General features: G+C 41.1%; 1 protein-coding gene across 1 annotated transcript; it reads right to left on the bottom strand.

Annotated features, from left to right (window-relative positions):
- Positions 1–681: 681 nt before the first annotated feature.
- Positions 682–26,533, bottom strand: gnaz (guanine nucleotide binding protein (G protein), alpha z polypeptide). Its single transcript, XM_089020957.1, has 4 exons — positions 26,254–26,533; positions 11,918–12,093; positions 10,825–11,603; positions 682–2,536 (listed from the first exon to the last, which is right to left on the bottom strand). Exons 3-4 carry the CDS (start codon positions 11,545–11,547, stop codon positions 2,192–2,194), a joined length of 1,068 nt encoding a protein of 355 aa, XP_088877083.1. The 5' UTR covers positions 11,548–11,603; positions 11,918–12,093; positions 26,254–26,533; the 3' UTR covers positions 682–2,191.
- Positions 26,534–27,146: the final 613 nt, after the last annotated feature.

The following is a 27,146-nucleotide window of genomic DNA, read 5'->3' as shown; positions in this document are numbered from 1 at the left end:
ATGATGTAAATTGTATTTTACTTGACTTGCGTATTCTTGGTGTTCCATTATATTTTTAAATTCTGAATTCTTTTTCTATGAAATCATTTGATTCTTTTTCTATGAAATCATTTGATTCTTATTTTTTGTTTGTTTGTTTTTGTTTGGCATTGAGGCAACTCCCCATGACATTCATGAGACTGGCAGTAGAGCTATGCAATCTTCAGATAGTTTTATTTATCTGATATTTCCCCACATTGTTGAAGGGGGTCTCTAAAAGAATGAACCGGGGGCCTAATTCACTTTGTCAAACATTTATTGAGCGAATCACCACCGAATGAACCATTCTTTCATTTGAACACAGCTGGTGTGCGCGAGATGTTATTTGTAATACGGCGTCTAACGCTGTTGATGAATTTTTGCTGTAACTTTGTCAAAGCTTTAGCGGGGCACTCTGTGATATCACCCCATAACGGAGAGGCCCAATTTATTCAGGAGTAATTTAATTACATTCTTGATGTGGCTATTAGTTGTGCCCCAGCAGTTTCATTGTTCACAGGGGACAATCACTACCCATTCAATGGTTTTGGACAGTATGTTGCTCGTTGCCATTTCGCTAGGCGCTGCATAGTTATGGTCAAGACAAACCGTCACTATCAAAACAAAAAAAAAAAAAAAAAAGCACACACTTACAACTCCATGAAAACTTGCATAAGTTTTATTCGCAGTTGTCCTTTTTCATTTAACTTGAATATTTTTTTTCCTCTTTTTTTTCTTGAAGTGGACATCCTGTAAAGTCAAACGTGAAGCCCTTACTTAGCTCATTTGTTTGCACATCGAAAGCGGAAAGAAAGGGCAAGAGAGGAGGAGCGGAATGGAATTTCTCCCCTTTTCTCCTTCTTCTCTTTCTCTCTCTTTCTTTCTTTGTGTTTTGCCATCTCTCAGCTCAACCACTATTATTATTTGTTTAGACAAAGAGTGTACTTTACAGTCTATTTACATATCATACCAACTGTTGGGCAATTTCCACTTTGAGAATGCATGGAAGATTGAACTTTGCGTCATCTCTTTCACATTTTCCATTGTCCTTTTTAATCCTTGCGTTTTCATGAATGCAACTTGACTTTGTAGCGTTTAGTTTTTTTTTTCTGACCAACGTGACGCCCCCATCGCTGCAGTAAAGTTGATAGAACTCTTCAATAGATTCCTCTCGACAACTATACAATCTTACACAGTGTTTGACTTCAATATATTTTTAGGAATATATATATTTTTTTGGGGGAACCTAGGAAAACAGAAATAAAATTCCAAGGAAAATAGAGTAGTATCCCAAAGTAACAAAATCATGCAAGCTCGAAGCTAATAAACCCCCGGCCCCCCTCACCCCTCGATTAAAAACAAAAATAATTGTCATCAATGGAGGCTGTTTTATTTACAAACTGATCTTGGCACTGTTTTTGTCGTCTTTGCTTGACGCAATCGAGCACAACACTCCCCGGTACATCAGTCGCCTGCTATAAAGGACAAATCTGCCATGTTTTTTTTTTCTTTTTAAAAGCACAGAAAAAAGCGAAGCCAAGGAGGAACAGAACAGCCTTTATAGAGTTAGGTGGAGAAGAACAGAAATAATGTCTAGAAAATATTTTTGCAGTTCAACTTTTAACTGTGTCCACTGGGAAAAAAAAATTGACATCTCACCTCGCCACGCTTTGAAACACGGGCTCTTCCGCCTATAACCCCGCGACAACTTTCATTGTGAACCATTATTAAAAGTGATTTTAAAAAAAATCCCAAAGTGAACATTGATTTTTGCCCCTAATGTTTCCTGTAAAGCAGCATTGACTGTCATCAGGCAAACAAAATAATTGAGAAAAAAATGAAGGAAAACCCACTTGTCTTTTGTCCTATGTCTGGCAGGCGGGTGGGGGAAACCATCCGACATATCCAGTGTTGCGACGTCAAGTGCTTGACTTTTAATCTTGTGTGAGCAAACGTCAAGTGTGTTTAAGTGTCTCTGCATACTCATATTTAGTGCAAACACATCAGGTACCAATTCCCATCTTTGACCCACGAAAGCAATGCTAACCACCCTTCCCTACCTCATTTCATTTGCCTTTTTTGGTTCTTGTCACAGTTGCACTTGAATGAACCCACCTGACAAACAAATACATCACCTCTTCAACCAGCCCACCCACCAACCAAACATCTTGACCTAGCACAGCCCGATGTACTTCAGATTGTTCTGGATGATCACGTCCGTGACGGCGTCGAACACAAATTGGATGTTGCTAGTGTCGGTAGCACAGGTGAAATGTGAGTAAATCTCCTTGGTCTCCTTGTTGCGATTGAGGTCCTCAAACTGCCGCTGCACGTACACGGCCGCTTCCTCGTAGGTGTTTTGGCCCTTGTAGTCGGGGAAGCACACTGTCAGGGGAATGCGTTTGATCTTCTCAGCCAACAGATCCTTCTTGTTGAGGAAGAGGATGAGCGAGGTGTTGGTGAACCAGTTGTTGTTGCAGATGGAATCAAAGAGGCGCAAGCTCTCTGCCATTCGGCTCTGTGCAGGTGGGCAAGAAGGAATGAAATAGACAATCAGAACGATAATATGCATCCTGAAAACGGAAAAAGCATACATGTTAAAGGTCAACCGACACCTCCAGACAAGTTGCGTCCATAATTTGTAAAATCAATTCATATGACTTCTACTTTTTTACAAAGATTCCACCGCACATAGCTATATTTTACCTTTTAAGACTCGCGCTGAATATTCAGGAAGTCTTGTTTTTGAGTTGGTGACGATTCCTGACGTGACATCACGTCAGGAACGACCCTGACCGAGAAAGCAACACAGAATGCATTTTGGGTATTTTGTTTGGTCTGAAAACTTTGTGTTTATCCGTGTTGATGGCAAAATTAGAAGGAAAACACAAAAATAATGCGATGGTGAATCGTTGTGTGTTGCACCAAGACTACTATTTGATGCTAGTTGACACAAATTCCCAGCAGACAAATCAGCCCATTTCCAACGGAGCTTGGCCGCCATCTTGTGCTTTTACTGGGACGCTACATTGGAGTCCTGATGGCTCGAATTGATACGGAAGGACTTATTTAATCGATAATCTTCAGAACTATTTGAATCATATTCATAATTGGATGAGTAACAAGAAAGCATCTTCTCCGAATCTGAATCCATTGTTATGATTCTAGAGCAAGGCAAGACGTCCTCGCGTGACGTCACGAACAAGGAGGCGGGACCTTCTGAAACTCGCCAATTTCGAGGTCATTTTGAAGTAGTTTTGGGACCCTTTAAGGCATTTTTATTGGTGTTTTGCATTTGACTAAAAATATCAGCCTGCGTGTTTTGGGTAATTTAGATGCTATAAAACGTTTTTCTGATGTCAGTTAGGAAACAAAATAATGGTGTCGGTTGTCCTTTAAGTTTCAGAAATCATAAATCGGGAGATTTTCGTACTCTCGGCTCTGTGGTGCGTTTTAAAATAATGTGAGTGTTACAAAAGTATAAATTAGAAGTAAATAAAACACAAAAATGCTTTCATTGTTTATACATTCAATTAGTCTAAACATTTATTTTGATTTTTACATTTTCTTTTGTTTCACCTTACAAATGAACTGTCTGTATTGTGTCAATAGTTGCTTTATAAAGTGAGGTCAAAATTGGGAGTCTGCCAACCAAATTGTGAGACTTAACATGGATGAAAATGGATATATGGGAATGATAACTGCGTTGAGAAATGTTCTTTGCGGCTATTTTGGATACATGTCAAAGCGCTAAAAGACTTGAGTTTCTAGACATTGTGCATTTTGTCTAAAATGGGCCTCTTTGAAATCAGTTGCCTCACCCTACTCAGATATAAAAAAAACATTTATGTATGGCACATTCAGAATATGTACCATGTTGGATGATAAACCATGAGAACATAAAACAATGCCAAGTATATTCAAATCGCAGGGCTCTCAAATCTTGGAAAATTAGCCACCGAGCTTACTCGCTAAACATGGTAATGTCACAATGGAATTCCAGCCCACGTTTGCCTTGTCTTTCAGAGGTGCCTCTGAGACATCTGTTCATGGGGTGAAGCAGATTGTTTTAGAAGGTCCCGTCATTTTTTGACAAGCATTAAACATCAAACAGGAGCAATGGCATTGATGCTAGCGCTAGCGTGGCTAACACTGCTAACTCCCATGTAATAACCAAATGAATAGAGATTTGATTTTCTTTCAGGGAACTCTTCTTTGGCAGCTGCCCATGTTAAGCGGAAGAAAATGGCTGTATGTATTTATTTGACACATTTTGACAACGGCTTAGTCTTTTCAAAGGATTCTATTTCTGTCATGGCAAAGAAAAGTGCATTTCCAGAACATGACACAATGCCATAATTCTGTGTATCCGTCCATCGTCATCTGTCGCAATTGTTTTCTACTCGTCTTACTTCTCATGTGTTTTATCAACCCAATTACTTCTTTGGTAATACAAGTGACTTAATTTAGGCATGCTGCACAGTCACCATTCGGACGACAATTTTCTTTGGGGGGTTTTATGATTCTTATTGTATTACAGGAAACATTTGTTGGCCTGGAGTCATTCGAAGACAAGATATTTCTTGGCATTTGCCGTGTGTGAAATCACATGATGGAGAAGAATCTTGAACTCGGTTCATATGCACTTAGCGGATATGCATAAATCTTTGTTCTCATACAGTTTGTCATCATGTGATGCACAACAGCAGAAAGAAAAATGGCATGTTGAGTCTTCCGTAGCAGCTGCTGGCCTCTGGTGACCGGCCAGTAGCTTGTGACTGGGGCGTTGTCAGATGGAAGGCAGTGGTTTTAAAGTTTAGAGGAACAATATAATGCTCCGAGCATATCACAAGATCTGCACTTGCTGGGAAAAAAATGGTGACTGAAAGGAAAATGAGAATGCAACCACAATTAGGATTCTAATTCATAGTTTCAATTGAACCGTAGGAAGCAGGTCATTCCGGCATGTTTCATGAGCACACAACACAAAGGCACAAAATATCATACATAGGAAACAAGCAAAGTGCAGATGGAACATAAACCTTGATTTTGAACATCTTCATCTTTTCAATGCGCTGTTTTGGGATGAAGGATTAAAAGACTATTTTTATTCGAACTTATAGTCCATGTCGAAAAGCCTGTCGGCTAGTCCCTTACCCCTATCCGCCAAATCAAGTTGAACCTGCCATTTGACCGCTGTCCTCTCACTTGCAGAGTGTCCAAACAAGAGATGACCATCTGAGCCCAGTAAGCCTCTCGTCTTTCCACCCTGTCCTCTACAACCGACGTGCGGTAGGCAATTTTAACTCCTGCATGCACACTCACTACACTCTTCCTCAGGCACGAATGCAAAAAAAAAGGAAAATAACAATGACATTTTATGATTAATCGAATCATCTTTGGCTGCTATTTACATTCGTCCCACTTCCAGGGATGAGAATTTGCCGCTGATCGGTAGATTTCTGACTGTTTCAAACCAAAATGACCAGATAAAACTAAATATGTACTGTATTCTCACGTTTTCACTGTTCATTTCCTGTTTCGGCTTGTGTTGGCGGAAATCGCAATTTTGATTGGATGCTACTGACGCCAGTTGGCGAACAGCGTCATTTTGATTTGATGATCTTGATTTAGGTGCCGTTGATGTCGAAACAGATAAATGCCCCCTTTTAAACAAGCGAACGAGTAAAAAAAAAAAATCAGGTGTTATGTCGGAGGAATGCGAGGAGACAACTTGTGGCAGCGTGGCATACGCCACATCAGGTTGAATACACCGTAGGATTTGCCTTTGTGGAGGGAACAGGTTCTAATTTGGTAGATTCTAATTTGCAATGAAACAATAGCATCGATGAAATAGTCGAATGTCAGTGGCACTATGACAAGCCCCATGCTAACGTTAGCATCAATATACTACTGTGAGAGGCAGCAGAAAGCAAGCGTGCAAGCTAATGAGCAGTGTGCAGGCTAGCTAGCAGTAACCTTGCGTATGTACCCGGCAAATTGACTTTTATCCTGATAGTTTGGCTGTATTTTTACCAATCACGAGGAACAGAAAACCATTCATATTAATGGTGAGTATTATCACAGTTATTTTAAAATAAAAAAACAGTGTGTATATATATATATATATATATATATATATATATATATATACAGTAAAGTCTCGTTATATCGATATCGGATATATCGATAGTCCCGGTTATATCGATATTTTTATGCACGCACAGAGAAAATTACATGCAAACATCGATATATCGATAGTCCCGGTTATATCGATATTTTTTACTCCCTTGAATATCGATATAACGAGACTTTATGTATATATATATATATATATATATATATATATATATATATATATAAGAGTATATATGCGTGTGCCGCCCCCCCCCCCCCTTTTTTTCATTTGTCATTCTCATCCCTGCATGTTTCAATCACTAACTCATAAATAAAATTCATATTTATTGTAACATGTGAAAATGTCATTTTCAGTGTGTGGCAGTACATCAAAAAATGCTTTATAATGGTTTGTGCGCAGTACAATGGAGAGTCGTATTAATTCTCTGAGGACAAAATCAGTTTGCCTCACCACAGTATAGTCCCGGCTTGCGTCTTCACCGTGGAGAGCGCATGCCAGATGGCATCTGTGTGATTTCCTTCATTTCATCTCAACACAATGTTCAATTTTTTTTCACAAAAAGGAAAAATAATAAGGTAACGATGGAGCCCATCCAGCAATTTGTGTTCTTTCTTTCTTGGCATTTGGGTGTTTATTACATAAGCACCAATAGCTTTTCTTTGACAAACAATCATTTTCATTCTTGTTTGTCACATGAAAGCGATGTGTCTCTGCGGACTAATCAGCAGACTATACAGTTCCTGTCTCCACGCTTTAGGTAGCGTGTCACTTTGGTTTATTATTGCAGCACAAAGTTGAAAAAAAAAAAATCATACAATCTTTTATATTTCCTTCGCAGTCTCTGCCAATGAGTATTGTGCTCATCTCCCCCGTCCAAGCATGTTGGAAGAGCCTTGTGTGTCTTTTGTGGCTCAATATATGATACTACTTTCGAAGTGGGCAAATTGCAGTATCAAGTCACCCGACGGGTCGATGCCATCTGTATTGAACAGCAACACTAGATAGTGTTTTTGCAGTCAATTGCTGTCATAGCGTTAGCCAAATAATTAAAAATACTGTACATCTTATTCGTGAGGGTTTTTTTAAAGTGACACTGTTATGTCATAAGAACAATTTGATTGCATGATAGCGTCGTCATCTAGTTCCCAAGTACTCGGTCAGCTCTTAATCTGCCTCTGATTGGTCGAGATGGCGGCAGACATCTGCTTGTGTGCCTGCAAAAGGAGAATGCCCCTCTCATGCTTGGACAAAGTTACTGCTTTTGGGAACATGAAGATGAACTTTTGAAATAAAGAGATAGATGGATGAGTGAATGAATGAATAACGAGAGAAATAAATACCACTAATATATAAATAGGCAAATATATAAATACATATGTGGATAAATAAATAAACAAATAAATAAATAAATACTATATGACTGATGGACCACAATCTTACAATGCAATCTGATTATTTTCATGGTTTTTGTTCCATAGTTTGGTCAGTCACATCTATCTTAACTCATTCGCTGCCATCTCCAAATTTATCTGGGAAATGAAACTATGACCTGGAGCACCATTCCCGAATTTGTTCGGGTTTTGGTTTTTCTTGCGATGGGGTGCCGATAAAGCGCTGGTCAGAGCTCTGTCAATGCTTTTCTCTCTCACGAGGGGGCACTTGCACCTCATATTACTCCGGACCCATATGATTTAGGAATTAACTTGTTTTCTGATGAAAGAAGAGAGTCTGAGAGTCTAAGGTTTCGTACGATGTATTGAATGTTTATGTCAATATTCTGTGGGTCCTGCAATTTGAGTGAAAAGGACAAAAACCGTGGCATTGGAGTGGACACATTTTTGCACATCTGGCAGTGAGCGAGTTAAATAACTCATTTGCTGCATTGATTTTCTCAGCATCAGTAATTTCATTTAAATCTGGACTATGCAATCATGCCTTCATAATCCATCCCCGCCCCCCACCAGTATTCACTTCCACTCTGATCATGTGTCGCACAATATGTAGATACAAAGTGTGCAAGACAAGTTCCAGCAAAGGTTTCGAATCCAAACTGCAAGTCACCGTGGGCCACATCTTGCATTATTGTGCAGCAGAAGAGGCGATAGTCGCGACGGGACAACTCTTGGCTTCTTCACAATACGCCTCCTCACAATGTCCTGAGCATCCAATAGTTCCTGGCAGAGGTAGAAATATCATTCCACCTTCAATGGATTTTAATACAATGAGGTGGATTTTAGTCTCAATTTTTTATTTAATCTTAAAACACCACTTTTATGATAAAACACTTTAGGCCTGTCCAAATTCTCTTCGGTTTGGGACCTACTCCCACAACTACAAATTTGGACACACTGTCCCAGAGTTGAAGACTTGACCCTGATGATTTATTTTTCATCCATTACATTTCCTGGCCAACTACGCCAACGTTCTTGTTGGTGTAACTCTGAAATCACACCACCGCCAACAAATCTCCGATTGTACGCACTGTCAGTCCTCACGGCGGTGCAAATTTTACAATTGGGGCGTGTTCCCTGTTGCGGCTGGTTGACGCGGCCTACTTCGCCGTGTTAAATGCAGCGTGGCGACAATCTTGTAGTTTGTGATTTGAATTTCAAATATGACATTTGTGACTGCAGCCCTGGAACTTTTTTTGTGACACACCTTGGAATATCTCCTTGCATTCTCTCCAGTGATTCTGTTTGTTGGACATGCCCCCCGCCAGCCTCACTACCTCTACCCTGTCCTCCTCTCCTGTTTCATTCTCATGCTCCTTTCCCTAGTCACAGCTCACTGTCAACATTGCAGGATTAGGAGCATTTGACTGGCTTGTTGCTAGGCAACGATCACCACGGAAACTGATTCATTATGAGGACAAAGATGGCACAGGGAAAATGCAACTGGGAATGAGTTGACGGGTGGGTTGATGTACAGTAATTATGGTGTGTTTTAAGTCTTGCGTGAGCTGGCGCAACAAAACCATGAAACAATTTGGAATGTTTTTTAATCGCAACTTTGAAGTTAAAAATGAGACAGCGAGATTTATTTCCTGAAATGAAAGCAGATTACTGTGTGAGTAAAAAAATAAATAAAAAGTCATACATTGACACAAATGGGAAAATTGCAAGTGAATTTGGTTCTATCAGTCAAATTTAGATTTGATTCACACACACGAGACAAAACACATGACATCCAATTTGCCCTTTTTTTGACATTCCCCCGCCATGAACTTGACTCGAACATTTGAAAGAGGCAAAATGACATTTTTTTTTTTTTTTTTTTTTTTTTTTTAACAGCTTGCGGATTCTCACTTGTGATATTTTACCATCACTCATATTTCTTGTCATAGTATGATGATTGTTCAAGAGTTTAGCAATTCCTACCGGAATGCCCAAATGTTGAACCGATAAACACGGTCAATTAGACTCGGTCCACCATAAAAATGAAGATGTGCTAGTCATGATCTTAAACTCAAAACCCTGAGTGTGGTTTTGTTGTATCGCAATAGTAAACTCACAGGACACAGTTTCTTGCTCGTTAGTTAACATTCTGAAAATTGACAAGTTATTCTTATTTTATTTTCCTCACACCTATGACCTCCCGGAGAGATTCCACACCCTTTTCCAAACTGTTAAATCTCATCGGTAACACTTAACACGTAGTTCCGTGAACTCAATTAACACCATATGATTTTTCTCCCTCTCCGAAGACTCTATTTTTAACCAATACTAAGTTTTTAGTTCCAACCTGTCTTTCTTAAACTCGTAATTTATGCATTATTAGCCCACTCCAATAACCACACAGAATGGTGACCCGGTGCTCGAAAGGCCTCAGTTGCCGACACAGGTGCCTTTTAGGATAGAAAAGAGGCTTGTGGAATTATAAAAATAGCTGGACCCGTTGATGCAGATGAAAATCTGAAATAGGTGATTTATTTTCTTTCAAAATGGCAGTTAAGCAAACATTAACAACATACCAAAACTGTTAAATAAGGAACTAGATATACTCTGGGTAGGAAATAGTTGAAATTCCCAAACTGCCAGAAAGAGATAACACGGTCATCTCTCTTCCATCTGAGACACTTCAAATAATGCTTTGGTTTTACAAGATTACATCAGAGCGGACGTGTCGGCCCAGACTTAAAATGAAACTTGGGTGGCTTTCTGTGTTACGTCTTCGAGTAAAAAATATATTAAGGTTTGATTAGCTCTATCATTCAGAAAAGTTTGAATAAAAAGTGCTTATCCTCACGAGGGTGCAGGAGGCTTTCCCAGCTGTCTTTGAGGAGTAGGCGGGGGATACACCCTGCACTGTATGTGAGTATTATAGTTGAATAAATGATTGTGATTTTGAGTACTGGATTTTCCGCTCTATAAGTGGCAGCTAAACTCCTTATTATATATTTTCGGGGAAAAATGGTAATCCAGAGTGCATTATATGTGGAAAAAGTTTTCAAATGTGTCTTTCATTGAAGGTGTGCCTTATAATCTGAAAGGTGTGCCTTGTAGTCTGAAAAATATGGTAAATAGAATGTTCATTGCAGAACAATTGTGCCTTCTGTTTTTTTTTTCTTTCTTTTTATAATAGTCTTGCTTGCGGCACTTCTGACATGTATGAGTTATGATTTATGGCTATCCATGTGATGAAGCACCTTAAAATGCATTTTTCCTTACCGTCTGGTTGTCCTCATAGAGTTTGAGGTCATAGCCGCTCAGTTCAACGCAGAAAATGATTGCCGTCACGCCTTCAAAGCAATGGATCCACTTCTTTCTCTCGGATCTCTGTCCGCCGACGTCCACCATCTTGAAGGTGAGCTCCTTGAAGGTGAACTTGTTCTCTACAATGCCAGTGGTCATGTCGCGGGATCGCAAAATGTCTTCCACCGTGGGGATATACTCAGGGGCGGAAATACGGTCCAGGTCGTTTAGGTAGTAAGCGGTATTGTCCTCTAAGTGGTACTCATTGGATCGCTGGAAGCACTCCTGGACCCCCGAGTCTGCCCAGAGGCGTTTCATGACTCCCAGCAACTCTGGAGTGATCTCTCCCTTGCTTTCAGCCGGCCCCGTGAGGGCAAAAACCTGCACGGCGTCATAGGCGCGGTCGGGATTGTGAAAGTCAATCTTAAGGGTGGTCAGGGCACGGATGATGCGTGTGAGCGAGTCAATGGCGTTGTACAGGATAAGGGGCTTATACTCCTTGCAGGCCTCAAGGTTAAAGCCGCCGCTGTGAATGATCTTCATCTGCTTGACGATGGTACTCTTGCCGGAGTTGCTGGTGCCAAGCAGCAATAATTTAATCTCACGCCTCTGTCGCTGACTCTCTGATCGCAAGTGGCGGTCGATTCGCCTCGAGCGCCGGGCCGCTTCCTTCTCCTCCGAGCTCTGACGGCATCCCATGGTCCTCCACCACGTGGTGAGAGCAAAGGAACTCGTGCTGCTGCTTGACGGGTGAACTAATTGGAAAGAAGAAGGATGGAAAGTTTGGAGCACGGGGCGAGGATAGTTGGGAAGCGCAGGAGGTGAGCAGGTGCTACGGTAGAACAACCAAGAGCTGGGAGAGCCTCTACAGAAATGAACGATTCAAGAATGTTTCATTCTCTTCACGCCGGGGCGGTCTCAGTTCTGTGTGGGCAAAACCCAGACTTGGGGGATGCCCACACAGCGCCTTGCACCGTGGTTGTTGGACTGCCTGCTGACGCCAAAGGAGATAGGGACCATAGCAGGGGTACTCCTTTGAGGAAAAACTCCTGAGGAAGGCAAGTGCTACCTTCAGTTTATGTCAGTAGAGGAAGTCGTTTGGGATCGATGGGTACAGTCGGGAAAATTCTCTCACTCCATTCCCACATGGCACCTGTGTTGAGTTCTCCATGTCAGTCCACTGGGATCATCCACCGCAGAGTGAGATTTAGCTTCTCGGGCTTGTAGATTAATTCTTCTCTGTGTCTGGTCAAACACAAACAGAGAAAAGATCTCAATTTTTGGATTGCAAACAGATGCTGGCCTTGACATGGTTATGCATTTCATTGTGGAATTGAGAAATGGTGCGTCACTGTGTGAAAAGACAATTTCTGTTAGAGCCAAGATTTTTTTTATGTCCTGGTTCTCAGAGACCCGGGAGTTTCTCCACCAGGTTATGTACTACGACTAGTAGTAGTAGTACAAATATTTTCATTAGGATCTAGTTTCATTTTGCTCCTTTGGGGGAATGAATTAGTGGGGAGTTATTAAACGGAAATATGTTTTTGGATATTAATAAAACTCCGCTTAGCAGGTGCAGGGGTGGCCCGTGGTAAATAGACACATAATGAGACAATCTGTTCTCTGTTGGCGTAGTAACAAAGATACTTTGGCCTGTTTTTTCTGGCCAAAGTCAACTTTGCCGACTGACCAGACCCAAACAAAGAGAGGAAAGAAGTATTTCTTAGAGTTTGAAAAAAGTGATTTGTTCTTCAAAAAAGTGTGACGCTAAGCAGAAAACATCTCCACAAAAAACGGGGAGCATCATCTGCGAGCTGCAGCCTGTAATGTAAAAAAAAAATGACAAAAAAATTATGAAGCGTCCTGGAGGTGGAGGTGGTTAGTGCACTGACCTCCCAATGTGGAGGTACAAGGTTCAATTGCAGCTCCGACCTCCCTAGGTGGAGTTTACATGTTCTCCCTGGTACTGTGTGGGTTTTCTCCGGGTCCTGCGTGGGCTTTCTACGGGGCCTCCGGTTGCCTCCCACATTAAAAAAACATGCATGGCTGGTTGATTGAACACTCAAAATTGTCCCTAGGTGTGACCATGGAGCGTTGTTCATCTATCTGTGCCGTCTGATTGGTTAGCAACCAATTCAGGGTAATTCCCAAAGGCAACCGAGATACTGTAGGTTTCAGTACACCCGCGACCATTGTGACCAGATAAGAAAAATGGATGGATGGATGGATTTTGTGTTATAAATTGTATGAGCACCAAGATATTCAACTTTAGTATGAACATTCCTTTGTCAGTGGTGCAGACGAAACACGGGACATTTAAGATGACTATATTTCCTTTGTCTCAAGGTTTGGAGGCCTGCTCCAAATTTGCTTACGCCATCGGCCGTACAGCTTCCCAATGGCTTCCCAAATCACGAGCTTCATACCAAAAAAAACAAGCTTTGTGTCAAATCATGGGAATTTATCTTCATACTTTGTAGTCAGATGGGTCAAAATCGTGTATGTATGTATGTATGTATATATATATATATATATATATATATATATATATATCACATTGTAGTTACGATTTCCTCTCGGGTGGCCGTTGTGAATTTGAGGATCCCATTAGAATGTTTATGTAATATGTTATTACATATTACACATAGAGCGCACAAAAAATTAATGTATAACTAGTTTTCAAATTTGAAGTAAAAAATAATGACTGTTATTGTGGTTTACATATGACAATTTGACATTTCTTTAGCAAGCATCATGGAAGTTTGCTGTCACAGGCCAAATAAAATGATGTGGCGGGCCTGATTTGGCCCCCGGGCCTTGACTTTGACACCTGTGTTGTGCATCATATTAAATGACATATCTTTATGGTAGATCAGAATCAGAATCATCTTTATTGCCAAGTATGTAGAACAGACAAGGAATTTGTTTCCGGTAGAACACGCTGCACAAGTATCATCAGTATCATCATACAGTTCCATTTGGGCTACTGTTCAGAGAGTTAATGGCTTGAGGGAAGAAGCTGTTTAAATGTCTGCTGGATTTTATGCGCATAGATCGTAGCGGCTGCCAGGGGGGAGTAGCTGGAAAAGATGTTGGGCAGGGTGCGGAGGGTCCAGTAGGATTTTCCGCGCCCTAGTTTTGATTCTTGCAGTGTGCAAGTCCTCGAGAGTGGGTAGGGCGGTGATGACAATAGATGACAATACCAATGACTTTGTGATTATTTACTTTACGAAGAGTTTCTGACGCCTTGCAAAAAATAAAACCAGCCTCCATAGTGAGACAAGGTGCTTCCGGAGGAATATTATTCATATGTGATGAATGAGCAATGCAGTAGCGAGGTGATCAATGCGCTTGGCTGCGTTTGTCTCTCATGTTGTGCAGCCGCCACAAGGTGACACATAAGCCTGTTTAGTGTAAACATGGCCAACCAGCTTTTCCTGACAGGGGACTGGTGAATTCCAATAAGGAAAATGTTAAGTGGGTGGGGGGATTCAAACGCGTGGCATCGCACGTAAGCTCTTGTTTATGTCAAATATTCCTTTGGAAAGACGTTTGTGACACACACCGTGGTCGGGGCAGGAGTCAAGGTGACTTCGGTGGAGCCCTTATGAAAGGTTCCACCGCGTTCGTGCCTCCTTCAAAAGGATGTGAATTTCAGTGTTTGTAGGCGACACAGTTTAAACACGCTGTTACCTGCGGCGGAAAAACAGTCAACAAAGACCGCGTAACCGAATTTGAACGTGTTTTATTCCCAGAAATCACTATTTGATTTCAGTCCGAGGCCTGACTGTTGAATGTTGCTATTCGTTATGCGTTGGAATATGCTTGGGGGGGGCGAGTGATAAATCACCCCTGTCATCAGGGTCCGCCAAACAACGGCGCCATAAATACTACAGCACCTTTGTATTTTCAATCGAATGGAGCACCGAATACTTTCAATGAAAGCTGCAATAATTTAACCATGTTTAAAAATGATCATTAAGCTTTGGTGTCGTGCTTTAGATAATGCATAGGAAAAAACATTTTGCAATATAGTGCTGCACTGAAATTTGTTGTTGTAAATTGTTCCCCTTCTCCTCACAAGGCACGCGGGTGCGCTGGGGCCTGTCTCAGTTGTCTTCATGCAGTAAGCGGGGACACCCTGAACTAGTTTACAGCAGATCTCAGGGCACACGTAGACATACACCCATTTGCGTTCATACCTAGGGACAAATTAGAGTGCATGTTTTTGGAATGTGGAAGTACCCGGAAAAAACCCATGCAGGCATGGGGACTACATGCCAACTGCACACAGGAAACCCTGCACTTCTGCATCTCGAGGCCGAAGTGCTCACCAGCAGGCCGCATATTATAAAACTGTTTCTAAAAAATGCGAAATTCACAAATTCTGAAGAAAACAAAGACATGTGATGCACCCCATGACGTTATTGCCCTGCAGCAAATACACCCCGCAACCTTGGACAAAATAAAGAAATAAAATACAGCAGAAATAGCAAATAGTCAATCATGTGGTACAAGCCGCAGAGAGATCGATCAGTGTCCTCCCGCATTTTAGCACAGATTGAAACTATATCATGTGATGCCTTTGAAAAACATGCGTGATGCCTTATTTTGCAGTACAGCAGCATAATCCACGCTTTACTGTGTGTACCTCAGAGGAACGAAAACACAAAGTACTCACAACCTCGAAAGCCTGCTAGGCTGTGATGAGTCAGAGCTGTGTTGCTCCCACATCAGAATTAGAGTAGACATCGGTCAGACAATGGAATTTGTTTTTTTAAATGCAGCGTCCAACAGCCCTATGTAACTTGATATGTTCATGTAACATGATGAGATTATAGATTTTGTTCGATCTTAGTTAAAATAATGATAGATATTGAGTCCTAGCGCTTGCGCTTCGATCAAATACACCAAAAATGTATAACACGGTCTCCGTAGTGGAACTCCTTTGAGGTTACAATACAATACATATTAATTTATACAGCGCTTTAACCACAGCTGAAGCTGTAACAAAGTGCTTCACATAGACGTCGATCATATACAGGAAATAAAGCAGTCACAAAGATAGTAGAAAGCAACCAGGGAAGTGAAACCAGGTTGTACAAAATGGTTTGCTGTTGCTTAGACAACGCAAAAACACCCTTAGCCACACGTAGCAATGGTCGACTTAGCATACTGGTACTGGGTCACTCTGTCACACAAACGCACACCCCGTTCGTGTTTTTCGATGATCTTCTTTTGCTCGACCGTAATTTTCTTTTGTGTCCTCTTCTGCTTAGCACGATCCTGTGGTGGGGTCTTTTTCGGTCCCATAATAGCAAAAGTACTCCACTCGATAACAAACCACGCCTGCATTCAAAGAAAAGTGGTGACGAAAACTAGTCCGCCAGCCACGGTGGCGCTGTTCGACCGTGTGGTTTGGTGTTCATCCGCCAAAAACTAGTCCGCCAGCCACCGTGGCGCTGTGTGGTTTGGTTCGTCCACCGAAAACTAGTTTGTATGCCAAGATTATATTCTCCCGAATTTAATGTTTGTAAAGCAAAATGTTCGTAAGCTAAAGCGTTCGTAAGATGAGGTATCACTGTATATTTTTTTCTCAGTACTGTATTGTCTCTTATGGGAGATTACATTGTTATGACAAAAAAAATGCTGTTAAAGGGCAAAATTGTGAGGGTTTGTTCTGGTGGATTACGTTAATTCATCCTGAAAGCTTCTTTAATCAAGATTCATCCATGCTTGATAATCGCAGAAAATTAAATTGCTTTGACTAATGTTAGTCTTGGCTCGATGTCACTTTTTGGACAAAATGCATTGTAGTGGAAGTCAATGAGAACCTTTTTTTCTTGCCGCATGGGGGAAAGAAGCTTTGAATAGTCACTGTCTCTCCCTCTCTCGCCCTCTGTTTCTCTCTTCTTCTCTCCCTCTCGCCCTCTCTTTCTCTATTGATTATTTATGACATGTATTTATTTTTGTAGCAATCATGCCCGAAAACATTGTTGGAGTCTCTGTTCCCCTTTCGTCAATCTTGCGGATCACATTGAGTCACAAGGCCAGCCAGCGTTGACAATGGCATGTTTGTGCGCAGCCTAAGTCGACGAGTAGCCGACCAGACGCGAAAGGATAAAGACGGCACAAGGTGGACACCCATTTTTTTTTTCCGTCGGATGTCTCCTTTTCTGTTTGATCACAGATACATTGAAATACTGCAGTATACGACGAAATTTGTCGTGAAGTCATAATTACTGTCACGATATTTATGCTCTCAATGTATAACATGCCATTCCTTGTACCCCACAACCGCATCATTTTAGTTTAGTCTACAGTAAATCAGAATCAGAATCAGAATCAGAATCATCTTTATTGCCAAGTATGTAGAACACACAAGGAATTTGTTTCCGGTAGAACACGCTGCACTAGTATCGTCAAAAAAAAAAAACTGCTAAGTCTCGTTATATCGATATCGGATATATCGATAGTCCCGGTTATATCGATACTATTTCTATGCACGCACGGGGAAAATTACATGCAAACAGGGTCGGATATATCGATAGTCCCGGTTATATCGATATTTTTTCGGACTCCCTTGAATATCGATATAACGAGACTTTACTGTTTGTCAGTATGTCTACTAGTTACATGACAACAAAAAAAGAATTTCGATGCTCTTCAGGCGCAACGTTGTTTTGGGCCATGACCGATTGAATTTGCCGATTATCCACAGCTGTCAGGTTCCTTGAAACAAAAAACTTTTGGGGAATTTTTGGTCTTTCCGAATTGGATACCATTCAAAACCGAATGGCATTTTCCAACGGCAACCCTTTTCAACAATCACAGCTTGTTTTCCTGTTTGTTTTGTGTTCATGATACATGTGTGACTCATCATCATCACCATAAAGCAAAAATGTTGCGCAAAACGTCCTCAAATCTCTCTCTGCCTCAGTTCACAATCGTGAGGGATGCACCCTGCTGCTTTTTGTTGCACTTTTTGTTGCTTTTTTTTGTACTACGAAAAGATATGGAGGACATGCAACAGAGATCTGTTACTATGGCGGTTGCACAAAATAATTGAAAAAAATAGCTCAGTTGAGCGAGCATTAATACACTTTTTTCCCTTCTTGATCTTTTTTTAACACTTTGAACAACAGACCAATATCAAGGAAAATATCCAAGGAGTCACATTTGAAGCATTTTTACCGCACTATGTGCAGAATCAAATTTTGATTATTTTTTTGGGTGACCATAAATGTGATGCTCGTGTTCCATCCTCGCTGTAACTTTTGGAATGGCCATGGTCATTAAAGTTGGGACTGAGAGTCTCATTGTTTTTATGTTGCATTTCACTTTCCACTCAGACATGACGTGAATGGCCGTATCAATGGTTGTCTGCCTTTATATGTGCCCTCTGGTTGACTGGTTGATAGTCCAAAGCGTAGCCTGCCTTTTGCTCAAAATCACCAAGATCCTTAACAAGGATAAGTGGAGTCAAGAATTGATGAACAGTGGTTAATTAATTTTTGCACTTGTGTGCTTGGCCAAAACAAACATGCGGATCAAACCTCTAAAGATGGAGGGCACTGATTTGCTGTGGCGACCCCTTGCAGGGAAAAGCCGAAAGGAAAAGAAGAGTATGATAACTGTGGTAATGGCAGTTTGACCCTCCAACGGGTTTGTGTTTGACCTTTTGACTCCCCCCATATAAAGTTGTATGTCTGCACATGTTACTGAAACCAATCCACATCCGCACACTAATACCTTGAACTGCTCTCATTGCACTACATCAAGCCAACGCCACAATTACCGCTCCTCCCGTTCCTCTCCCTTGCTTTCCTTGTTGTCATATGACCACTGTTATGTGTGCGCAATCGAACACAAAGTTGGTCTGTTTGTCCCCGTCAATCTGCCCTCTCACATTTGAGTGCGGCAAGTGAAGGCCCGTTCACTTGTTGGCCTTCAGCGGGGGGGAAACAGACGGGCCCCTGTATGCAACGACGGCCATTGATGAGAGGGAGGTCAAGTGAGAAAGAAAGAAGCGAGTCGAGCAAATGTTTCAAACAACACTGTCGCTGAGCCCCTCCCTTAATTTGGGTTTGATTCAGCATGACGTTATTATTGCTGCTGTAAATTGTGAATTTCTCCACTATGAGACACATAGAAGTCCAAGATGGCGCCCGAGTAAGCAGCCGTCATCAAGTGCTGTCACAGGCCTTGCTTTTTTTTGTCTTTGTGTTTCCTTTTGTCACTTTGTGTTGTTGTGCGTCGTGTGGAACTGATGCTGATTGTTTTTCAGCATTTTTGGCCACAATATTTATGAAAGAGGAGATTGCTGAGCGGTTGCGCCTTTTCGGCAGCACGAATATGCCAGCACTGTTTTTGATTTGGGAGGAATTTTCGTGCCATTTCACTGTCAGAGCTGGACAGCTCTGGGGCGATTGTGCTTTTTTTTGCGCCTGCAATGCGTAGTATTTTCACAGCCCTGTTGCGGCTTGGAATTGAAGTGGATTTACGTGGGACAGGATATGTGAGACCGTCTCTTTTTGTCAATGGATGCTGCAGCTTTGTGTTTGCTTTCAACATTTAGCTTGTAGCAGATGTGCACATTGATGTCCCTGATCCACTGGTGAAAAGGACGCTTTGATCCTCTCCTCTTTCATCTAAAACTGCTTCATGCAACAGCGAGGGTACAGAAAATGCTCAAGATTGAAGAATTTCGGTGTCTTGTGTTATGTCATATTTTGTTATTTATTTATTGTTCTTTTGATTTCAAAATGTCGCCACGAGACAGCGCCTAGCTCCTGTGTTTTATTTTTGCTGCTGTGAAATGTACATTTCTCCACTGTGAGACAAACAAAGGCTCATCTAATAAAGGTTAATCTAATCTACCGATAATACAGGTAGCACGCTATGTGTCACCCACTGTACAACAGAATAGGCCCCCAAAAATGTCTCAAATTACCTGGCCGGGCTTAAAAATCCAAGATAAACACCAATACTGAAGCCTCTGAATGAGACTATTATTGACTTTTTGGAAGACAAAGACCGAGAACGCAGCTGCATGAAATATGACGTGTGTTTTTGCACTAATCGTGAAGTGTGAGGGTTGATCGTTTTGAGCCTGATCTGAAAAATTCAAATTCCATCCAAATATCATGACATTTTTAATGAATTAATTCCTACGCTGACTGACAGACTGTAAGAATTAATGGAGGTCCTCAGAGCACGGCACAGGTTTGTTCTGACACCACTGACATAAAACGAATTTGTAGCTTAATCAAAACACCCCCAATAGCCTCTCCCGAATCTTTGCTGACACCGTAGCAAAGTCATAATTCAAGGAAATACTTCTGTTCAAAAACACCGAAAGCATAAATATAAAAAGTCAAATGAAAGACGGCAAGTTTTGTTGGAGCTGCGTATACCTTCTCGTGTTTGATTCTGACAACCCGTATTAGATGAACACTAACCTAAAGTCATAATTGCAGTGTGGTGAACCCAGAATCTTTAACTCATTCACTGCCATTACCGAATTTATTCTGGAATTGAAAATATGATGTAGAGCGCCATTCCTGAATTTTTTTCGGGTTTTGGTTTTTCTAGCGGGGGTGCCGATAAAGCACTGACCAGACCTCTGGCAATGCTTTTCCCTTCCACAAGGGGGCAGCATTCCCTTTTTTTCCAGGTTAGAGTTTTGTACTAGCTTCAGCTGTTGTTAAAGTGCTATATAAACCAAAATGTATATTCCATTGTATTTTGTACAGCAGTCCTCATTTCAAGCTCATATAACTCCAGACCCATATAATTTAGAAATTAACTTTTTTTCTGATGAAGGAAGATAGTCTAAGGTTTCTTATGCTGAATTGAATGTTTATGTAGTCCTAAAACTCTATATAATAATACAACTCTAATAATCATAATAATAATAATAATAATAATAATAATAATAATAATAATAATAATAATAATAATAATAATAATAATGCATTTCATTTCTAAGCGCCTTTCAAAACTCTCAAGGTCACTTTACAGTCACAGGATAGTTTCTGTGGGTAGTAGATAGTTTCACAGGTTTTTCTGTGGGTGAGCAGCGGCAGCCACATGCGCCAGCGTTCGAACACTCAACCCGGAAGTAACTCAAATAGATAGAAAGCTAGCTTGCTAATAGATAGCTACCTAAATAGCTAGTTCTGTGGGTCCTGCAATTTGAGTGAAAATGACAAAAACCCTGGCACATGTCTGGCAGTGAATGAGTTAAGGTACGGCATTTAACACTTTGCAAATTTATGGGATAAACGTCTTTTTTTTTCACTCAAAAATTCACCTATTTGCTTTTTTCAACCTCTGGCCAAAGCCATGTCTAAAAATGAATTGTTTCGATGTCATCAGGTGGCATGTTAGAGACAAGCAACTATATTATATTGAATTGAGGGTGTTCAGCATCTATTTGTCAGGACGTATCTCTGTCTAATGGCCTTGCCAAACCACACCACTATTTTGTCGTCCGCACCGTTCATTCTGTCAGACCACCTGAATAAAATCATTCTGTGTCTTCCCAGATGCCTCACAATCAATCATCGGGTATGTCACACACTACACGTCCATTGATGCGTCAACTCAAAATCGACAACGAAACACGACTTTTGCCTGCGACACTTTGTCGGCTCAAAATCGGAATACATTCATATCGTCCGACGTCAGCGCAGTGACAAAAAAGTGCTCTGCCAAAAAATTTTTACATCCCTAGTCAATTACAAAACATTTTATATTTGTGTCACTCTGGCGGAGTTTCACAGTTCGTAGTACTTGTCATCCCCGAAGAAAAGCAGGCACTCGCATGAAGTAGCGCTTTCCATTATGACCTCATTCCCCTGATGACGCAGCACTAGGAATAACCGGTGGTTCAGTATTTTGCTCAAGGACACTTCAACAAGGTGCAAATGACCAGGGGTCAAACCACTGGTTTCTGGGTTGCCAAACAAGCGTTGAGCCATGCCAGCCTTTTTCTCATAACATTAGTGCCCCCTGTTGTTGGAATTAGTCGAATATATCCCCAAGAGCAATCATTTTCCATTGGCACAGTTGCGAAGGAGGCCTCATCATTTATTTATGTGCCTCATGTTTGTCTAATTGAGGACTTTGAATTTCGACTGACTGAAACCATTTAGTCCAAATTCTTCTCTTGGCTGACATCTTGACATATTTAAAAGACAACCGACGTCACTTTTTTGTTTCATAACTGACATCAGAAAAACATTTGATAGCATCTAAAATACCCAAAACATGCAGTATGATATTTTTAGTCAAATGCAATACACCAATAAAAATGACTTAAAGACTCTAAAATCTGCAAAAAATTGAGCTGCGAATTGGGCATTTTCAGAAAGTCCCGCCCCCAGTTCGTGACGTCACGGCAAGACGTCTTGCATTGCTGGAGAATCAAAACAATGGCTTCAGATTCGGAGAATATGCTTTCTTGTTACACATCCAGTTATGAATATGATTAAATAGTTCTGAAGAGGAAAGCATACATGTTTGCAATCGATTAAATAATTTATTCCGTGCCATTTTGAGGCAACATTGGGGGGAAATGTCTCACCCAAAAAGAGGCACAAAATGGCCACCAAGCTGTTGTGAGGAATGAAACAGGCCGTTTCCACAGGCTGATAAATTCCTTCCATGGAGCTTGGATGCCCTCTTCTTTTGGGTGCAACACGAGGTTTTCAGACCAAACAAGTACAGCAAAATACATTGACGTGATAGAAGGACTGCTACAATGTGTCTTTTTTTTTCGGTCAAGGGTGTTCCTTTAGTGACGTCACGTACGGACTCTTCAGCAACTCAAAACCAAGACTTCTTGAATATTCAGTGTGAGTCTGAAAACGTAAAATATAGCTATATGTGGTGGAATCTTATTAAAATACACTCAGTAGAAGTCATTTGAAGCCATTTTACAAATTATGGACACAACTTGTCCGTAGACGTCGGTTGTCCTTTAAACATTTGTTTCTAACCTACTCATGTGCGTACTGAATTTGCCTTTTTTGGGGCTTGCCAGCTGAATAATATAATCTTTAGATCTTATTTTTATATTGGGAACATTGGGCATTGTATCCCATATATATATATATATATATATATATATATATATATATATATATATATATATATATATATATATATATATATATATATATATATATATATATATCCATTTGATAGTGCTTTTCAGAGGGTGAAATAAAAAGACATTTCAAACCGTTCAAATCAATACAAGCTTTTCCCGTGAATCACAAAAACAGCAATTAAGTATGATGATTTTTTCTGAGAATTGCTTCACATCTGCTTTGAATGGAGTTGAGCAATGTCCGGTGCCTGTAAACTGGTAGTCCAGCTAAACATCATTAAAAAGATAAATAAAAAACTGCCAAAGGGGTTTAAATTTGCCAAAGAACGTGTTTGCTGGTCTACAGTGTAAATCTCCAACATTCTGTCGACCAATAAAAGCGGGTTTATTTCAATGGGCATAAGGGTCTGCAGATGATCTGCCAAACACAAATCAAGCTCGCAGTGCATTGTGAAGTATAGTGAAGTTCTGTATGTTACTAATGCTTAGTTTTGGGGGCTCATTTGTTGTATACCAGGGAATCATGACTTATTTTACAATACATCCTAATTTATATAGCGCTTTCACAACAGCTGCAGCTGTAACAAAGCGCTTCACATAATAGTCAACACAAAGCAAAATAATAAACACAACAGGAACATAAAAACATGGACAGTTGTCCGATCTTAACGACTTTCCCCACGTCCACGATGATGTTTGAATACATGATAAGTTAGCCCAAAGTGCCTCAATTCTCAGAGAGAAAATGCCCCCAAAACGGGTGTTTTTACTCACCCCTTACACCCCCCCCCCAATAAAAAAAGCTCAAATAGACCAGGAAGGTAGCAGCATCCTGATTCCAGAGCCACAAGTATAACAATGAACCTTACCGCAAAAGTAACCTTGTGATGTAACCTAAAATAATAATTAATAAATAGACAAATCAACAAATGAACAAATAAATAAACAAATACATTAATAAATAAACCAATTGATTAATTAAGTAATGCACTGTCAGACAATGTGCAAAAAATATGTCCACTCTAGTGCCAGCGGTTTTGTCATTTTCACTCAAATTGCAGGACCCACAGAATATTGAGCTTTAGGACTGCATAAACATTCAATTCAGCGAAAGAAACCTTAGACTATCTTCTTTCATTAGAAAAAAATAGTTGATTCCTAAGTTATATGGGTCTGGAGTTATCTGAGCTTGAAATGGGGACGGCCCATGTGCGGACAGGAAAATGTTGATAAACTAGTAAACTAGCAGCGAGTACCGTATTTTCTGCACGATAAGGTGCATCTAAAAGAAAAGATTTTTTCAAAAGCTAACCATGCGCCTTATAATCTGGTGCACCTTATGTATGGAAAACATAAAATATGTAATTCATTTAAGGTGCCCCTTATAATGCGGTGCACCTTATATATGGAAAAGGTTTTTACATGTCATTCGTTGAAGGTGCGCTTTATATTCCAGAAAATACGGTACTTCGTCAAGCAATAAAGGTGCGCTCAATTTGCGTCTGACTTGATATTTTCTGGCCGACAACTGTTTGTACACACAAATAATTGCTGTGCTAGGTTGTTAACCAGACAATGCCATGTCATAAAAAATGGGTTACACTATCCACCAGAGTGACATTTCAATCTGTTTAATTTGAAGTTGAACACGGTGTTCCCAATGCATGGTAGTAAAAGCTATTCTGTGAATTTTGAGCTTGACTCACTTTACACCCTCCGATTGTACTTTATATCAACTTGGACCTTGTCCATCAGACATCACAAGTGAAAAAAGTAAACTGTTTAATGGGGGGGAGAAGCCACTCAGATGTGACCGCAGCTTGTAACGGCTGATTAGAGTTTTTGTCACAGTGAGCTTGACCTTGCTTGGCCCCCTCATTTGTTTCTGAGCAGTGATTAAATAGTGGGCAAACAGGTGAATATATTGGCAGTTACATACGATGTATGATTTATCACTCGTAATTAGCATGACAAAAATTCCTAAAGCAAAAAATAGCATATAGCCTTCTTCCATCTTGTCTGTGGAAAGCGCCTCATTGCTACATCGCTGATGTTATTTCGGACATATTGAACTAATCAAATGGAAGGAAAAGAGGCATCTCGGCAAATGATGAGTTACACATTTTGGATAACAAACCTGACTGGATCGTTTTAAAATCGGACTTGTAAAAAGGCCTTAAGTGGGGGACTTGATGAAGAACAGCTAGCCATAAAAGCCCATGTGTCCGACCCAGACTGATCAATATTCCTTTCCCTTCTCTTGCTTTGCAAACGAGTCCAAACGATATGGGAATTTACGTAAACTCATCTTCCTAATCCGTTTTGAAGACCCCTTTATCCACCATTTTTACCTTAATACCTATACTGTCTGTCTGTGTACGCCCATCATTATAAGCAACCAGCATTCCGATAATATATACAGTATACATGTGTATATATATTTTTTAACAAGCCAGTCTCTCCAAATCTTATTTTTCCCCACTCTCTGCAGCAACCGCCCCCCCTCGGCCCCATCTGCCTCCTTACTGTTAACCAACCACCACCACTGCCACCACCCCAGGCCCCCTCCACCTCTCAACTGCAATGGTTCCCTCCCTGTCTCACATCTCACAGGCATGGAGCACAAGCTTACAATACAACAAAAAAATATCATTATTATTACATTGACTACATCTGGAAGACTGCTGAGACTTGTCCCCCCGCCCCCCACATCCTTGCCGTCACAATCCATAAATCAACTCAACAATGATCAATGCTGATTTAACGCAGGCGTAAAAGCAGCGGTCGGCGCCAATCCGACACTGCTCCTACAATCTGTCCAACATTATGTCCCCTTTCCGACTATACAGTCCCATCCAACATCTTCTGACACCTACGCCTGATCATATGGTGCTTCATCGCTTCCCCTATTTCCAAGCCCAGTGGCCTAGACACACACACACGCACAGACACACATGCTTGTCCTACATAAGCTAACTGCCAGATTTGAGCACATGGATGTAGCAAAAGCATCCTTAAGGACAAGTGAATGGCATTTGTTAGAGAGTCAAATATCAAGGATATGATAGCATTGTCCACTGACCACAGGGTGGGGGCGGGGGAGGCGGACAAGCTGGTTGCCCTGGTGTCATCTCATGAACATCACCTTGCTTGTTTTGTACAGGAAAAGACACCCGAAACGCACACCGGCGCCCCACATTTTCCTTATCCTATGCCCAAACCGGCCTTGGAATGGACTCTCATGAAAAAGATGAAAAAACAACAGTCTGAGTAGTAGTTAGCCTTACCGTGTTCACAAGCCAGCATCCATTTACAAAAAGGATACTGCAGATGAGCCCTTGCGCGCAAGAGAAAGCCTCTGAGCAATCCACCCTTTTAGTCGCACTTCTTCATTTCCATGATTTCCCTCATACTCTCAAATAACGCACGGACGCACACGCTCACACACGTAAAGATGCCCGTCTCTATCTTTAATGTGCCTTTTTTAACACGTCTGTATCCTCTCTGATTTGCTCCGAGGCAGTTGAGACACTGCAGCGATGGGGGTGGAGGGCGTGTATGTGTGTCTGAGCATGTGTGTGTATGTATGTGTGTGTTTGTCAGAGAGAGGGAGTGCAGGACAGAAATGGAGGGAGGAGTCAGCAGCAGGGATAGAAAGCGCACAAGGGAGAGAAGGGGGAAATGGTCAGGATTAAATCATGAGACTAACGGAGATTTTTTTTTATGAAGCAAAAAGGGGGTCGTTATTTCATGCGACCGGAATGACAAATGTGTTTTTAAGGAGCTTGAGATTTGCATTGAATGGAGGTGTGAAGATACGGGTGTGTTTTTACATTTAACGCTGGCATCGCCCCGTGATTTAATTAATGATGGAAAAAACATACTAGGGAGAGAGGGAGGCAGGGGGGTGTGGGGGTCAGGGAGAGGGAGGGGAGTAATGACGGCAGCAGAATGGGAGGAGGTTTGGACGATGGTGTAATGTGCTGTTTCCGTGCCAACTGCCCCTGTGACGGCGGGGCTGTTTCATATGTAGCCATTGGTCAACAGCAGAGATTGACAGAAGCCCGAGCAAATGAGATAGCGTGTCACAGGGTGTCAACCGGTGTTCTTTGTTTTTGTTTTCTTTTTGGTTCTTAAATGAGCTTACTTCACATTTTGTTTCATATCTTAGAGGCAAATA

The sequence above is a fragment of the Hippocampus bargibanti genome, linkage group LG18, assembly GCF_051943395.1.
Source record: "Hippocampus bargibanti isolate YZ-2025 linkage group LG18, ASM5194339v1, whole genome shotgun sequence".
NCBI lineage: Eukaryota > Metazoa > Chordata > Actinopteri > Syngnathiformes > Syngnathidae > Hippocampus > Hippocampus bargibanti.
The sequence above is the reverse complement of the archived record's forward strand: the minus strand, read 5'-3'. Positions and strand labels throughout refer to the sequence as shown.

Bases quoted from the DNA above. Each gene is read 5' to 3' on its own strand.
- gnaz (XM_089020957.1), bottom strand. From the start codon at position 11,547: ATGGGATGCCGTCAGAGCTCGGAGGAGAAGGAAGCGGCCCGGCGCTCG. The intron at 2,537-10,824 runs GTAAGGAAAAAT...CCACCTGCACAG, and splicing joins TCTATGAGGACAACCAGACG to AGCCGAATGGCAGAGAGCTT.